The sequence below is a fragment of the Apaloderma vittatum genome, unplaced genomic scaffold (genome assembly GCF_000703405.1).
Source record: "Apaloderma vittatum isolate BGI_N311 unplaced genomic scaffold, ASM70340v1 scaffold17910, whole genome shotgun sequence".
In the NCBI taxonomy this organism is placed as follows: domain Eukaryota; kingdom Metazoa; phylum Chordata; class Aves; order Trogoniformes; family Trogonidae; genus Apaloderma; species Apaloderma vittatum.
The window spans coordinates 15,613-19,662 of NW_009695218.1; the positions used below are offsets into that span (position 1 = coordinate 15,613).

Sequence of the window (4,050 nt, forward strand, 5' to 3'; positions counted from 1 at the left end):
TCAGTCAAAAATGTTTCAGCTGGTATGAGTATTTGTCCCACTTGAGCTTAACAGCAGTGGGGAAAAGGAAGTTCATATGTGAACAGAAGAGACCTCTCACGCAGGAGCTGAGCTCCACCTTTCTCATATGGAGCATCAAGAAAGAACTAAATAGTAATATTACTTGCACCTTTTCACTGCCGAAAGTGAGATCACTAGTAGACATAATGTGACACAGTGCAAGTGTTCACTGGGCATCGTATTCCTCATGTGTCTGGAATGCACGTAATAACCAGTTCTGTTATTCTCAAGAGGCAGCCCAGCTGGCTTTTGTCAGGGAAACGCAGTAACCGACGAGTGTGAAAAAATGTACACCTACCCCTTGCTGCTCTGAGAACTATCCTCTGGCTCTGCCTCTGCCTGCCCCAGGCAGCTGCACGCAGCCAGACAGCAGCAGGTCACTGGAAGGAGCAGGCTTCTTCAAGGACATTGGCCTCTTCAGGCTGATATTGAAATGCAGAAACAGCACAGAGAGGGTGAGGGGTGGATTTTCCAAGAAGCTTCAGAGGACCAGTGGGAGGTTTCAGCTGATTTCAGGAAAAAAACAAACAAACAAAAAAGCCCCAAACCAACAAGCCAACCAACCAACTGACCAAAAAAACAAACCAAAAATAATACTGAAATGCTGAGGAAAGTTGAGTGCTGCAATCATTAACAGCTCATTGGAATGGAAACCCTTTTCTTTTGGGTTACCCCTGCCATGCTATTTCTTTTCCACAGCAAGCTTTGATATAAGGAGGAAGGCAGAGGACCCTCAATCTCTTTATCTTCCACGTTTTTGTCATCCTCACACCTCTAAAGCCCATTCCCTAGTGAAAGCTCACTGTAAGTGGAGCTAGAGATCGGGAGGATTAAGCCTCTGCTGCCTATCACAGCAGGGCTGTGCCTCTCTCTCTGTTCCTGGGCTGTGCTGCGCAGCATTCAAGCAGAGAATGAATGAATTTCATGCCAAATTCCTTTTGGCTTATCAGGAATGGGGCCACAGAAAAGAAGGTAGGATCCACAGAGCAGAATCCTGCAGGTTGCTGAAACAGCGCCAGGAATTGAAGTTGGCCTCAGAGCTCTGACTTGTGCAGCCCCAGCTATCTGCACCATGCCGTTTCCATGCCTTTGAAAGAAACGCTGAAAGTACGAGGGGTGCTGATGCACAGAAAATTGCTTTCCGCTTGAACTGCTGGACAGGACTGTTGCGAAACACAGCCACCGTCAGCATGTGGACGGATTGCCAGCTTCCTCTTTTCCACCCTGCACTCCAGATCTACTCAATGTGCACGGGGAGCTTGCAGGAAAATATTTTTAGGGCCCTTGTGATTCTTGGGCCTTGCAGTTTCTGAGGAGTAAACTCCCAAGGGCCTGATTTCCCCTTGTCCCTGGCAAAGAAGTGGGCAGTGGCATCTGTGTACCCCAAATTGCCACCCCCCCTGTAACAAATGAGCATCTTTTTCCATCAGCCTTGCTGCTGCCTTGAATCATGGAGGGGAAGCACCTCTCTGGATGCAAAGCTAGGAAGGCTTTGCAGCTACCAGGGCAGGTGGTGCCAGCAGGGGACAAGGGCATTGGTGCTGGCCCATTTGTGCTGGGTTTTTTTGTCTGTGGGCAAGCTGAGGACAGTTTTGCCCAGCTGAGTGCTAGGCCAGAGGTGGTATTTGGGCCAGAGGGGCCTTTCAAGGACCAGAGGCAAGAACACCTAAAGTGTTTAGGGACTGCACAGGAGGCAGCATCCCTCAGCTCCCAGCAATTTCTTCCTTGCCCACTGTTTAGAAGAAGGATTTAATCTAGAGGGATGAAGGTGAGGCTCCATTGGGACCTGCTGCCTCCTCCCAAAAGCAAAGCCTGGGTCTCCTCTCCACCTGCCGCATCTTCCTCCACCTTTGATGATGAGTGTTCACCCAAATGTTCATCACTACCATGGTTGTGTGCTTCACCAGTCCACCTTGCTCTAGGTCTGCAGCCTACCCGCCTTGACTTTCCTGTCAGCAGCTCTGCAGATGTGCACTGTAGGTGCAGGGTGTGAAGGAGGTGGGCTGCTTGGTGACGTTTTCCTTTCTTTTTTTCCCCAAATAGCATGACTACAGTCATTATCATCCTGGCTGCGGTGATCGCCCTGATCATTGGGTTTGGTGTCTCAGGTTCGTGACCGCTCAGATTTCTTGCTGTTACTAGTGGGGTGATGAACTTCTGCCATGCCTCTACCTCCCTGTCTCCACCCTGTGCGTGGGCTGAGGTGTGATCTTGTGTGGAAGTGCTGCTTGTGACCCTTTAATGAAGGCTCACTTTATAAAGCTTATGCACCAGATGGCAGAATTAAAACTGCATGAGTGACTTCCATTCTGGCCTTTCTCAGCAAGGTATTGCTCTGTGGCATGAAACCACAAGGAGCTGTGCTCTCCTTGGAGACTGAGAGCTCTTGCAGGTTTTAAATAATGCCGAGATTTACACCCACACCCACACATGTGCTCAGGGTGGGTTAGGAGACACCAGCATTTGTTACTCAGAGCTGAGTGAGGAAAATCTGTTGGCCTCATTTTGCCTCAGGAAATGAGTTTCTGGACTATGCTTCACAGCAGAAATGAAGGCCTTTTTTAAAAAAAAAATTATATTTTTATTTATTTATGAGATTGATAAGAATAGTACAGCCTCTGCTGTTGGAAGTGCTGTGTTAGCTGAAATTTCCTTGGTCTTGGAACCCTAAATTTACACATACAGAAAGTCCAAAGCATTACAGTGCTCCTTTTCCCAGATGGGAAGAGACAATGGTATTTATTGAGAAGTCAGGCAACATCTGCCAGAATGGGGCACATTCCCCTGCTCCCTCAGAGACAACAAAAATGTGTTACCTTGGTGTTGGCCAGATTGCAGCCTCATCATGGTGTGCTGTGTGAGGATGTTTAAGGAAGGGCTGCATGGGAAATTGGAGCCAGCTGTGGGAAGTAGCTAATTCTCAAGCTCACTGGTTAGAATTTGACTTAGGAAGTAATCTGTGTCCCCAGGGAAGAGAAATACTGAATTTTCTTAGATGAAAGAAAATTGTTTGGATTCCAGTAAGGGTAGAAGAGCAGCTTCTTATTTCTTTGCCAGCATTACACCCTGCAATCACATTTATATTGCATTAAGGGAGGTTCTGACTAAAAAGGACAGAAAAATAGTGCTCTTCTGGCAGCTGAAGAGAGAAAAATATCTGATACATAGAAGTAACCAAGAAAACACCATGTGAATTCGTCTCCAGTAAGAGGAGCTACTTTTTGAAGCATGTTGCCTGGTAAAGAATTGTTCCTGTTACCTTGCTAATTGTTATCTTGCTATATAAGCCATGGGAATTGACCTCTGCCAGCAGCACTGGTAGCTGCGACTGGTGTCTTTGCTACGTGCTGGTACCTGTCCAGCCTTGAGGATGATGCATGATAGTTGGAGGGCAATATGACCTTCCTCTGCCCTCACCACCTCATCTTTCTCATGCTGCCTTGCTTTCCCCTTGCAGGAAAACATTCCATCAGCGTGACGACACTGATGTCTCCGGGGAACATTGGCCAGCATGGTGTCCTGGGCTGCACTTTCGAGCCTGACATCCGGATGGGCAGCATAGTGATCCGGTGGGCCAAGGAGGGAGTAGCTGGGCTGGTTCATGAGTTTAAAAATGGGAAGGACCACCTGCAAGAGCAAGACACATCGTTCCGGGGCCGCACGGCGTTGTTTGCGGATCAGGTGATGGGTGGCAATGCTTCACTGGAGCTGAGAGACCTGCGGCTCTCTGACGCTGGCACCTATAAGTGCTCCGTCACCACAGCCAGAGGGAGTGGAGTGGCAGTGCTGCATTATAGGATAGGAGGTGAGGGGTACAAGAAAGAAAATCCTGTTGCAAAACACAGGATAATGTAGCTCGGTCAGACCTACCTGTAGTCACATTGATGCTAGAGGCTGTGTGAGTAGCACCTGTTCCATCAGCAGCCTACAGTGAGCCCTGCACTCCTGAGTAAGACTGGGCTATTTTTGGCTTTTGCAGATGTATTTATG

At 48.3% G+C, this 4,050-nt stretch overlaps 1 protein-coding gene across 1 annotated transcript in view; it reads left to right on the plus strand.

The window, feature by feature from the left end:
• The window catches only part of VTCN1 (V-set domain containing T cell activation inhibitor 1), a 7,514-nt gene that overhangs the window by 886 nt on the left and 2,578 nt on the right, over positions 1–4,050 (plus strand). Inside the window, exons 2-3 of the mRNA XM_009870626.1 lie at positions 2,104–2,168; positions 3,518–3,865. Coding sequence (XP_009868928.1) covers positions 2,104–2,168; positions 3,518–3,865 — 413 coding nt within the window. The remainder of the gene's footprint in view (positions 1–2,103; positions 2,169–3,517; positions 3,866–4,050) is intronic.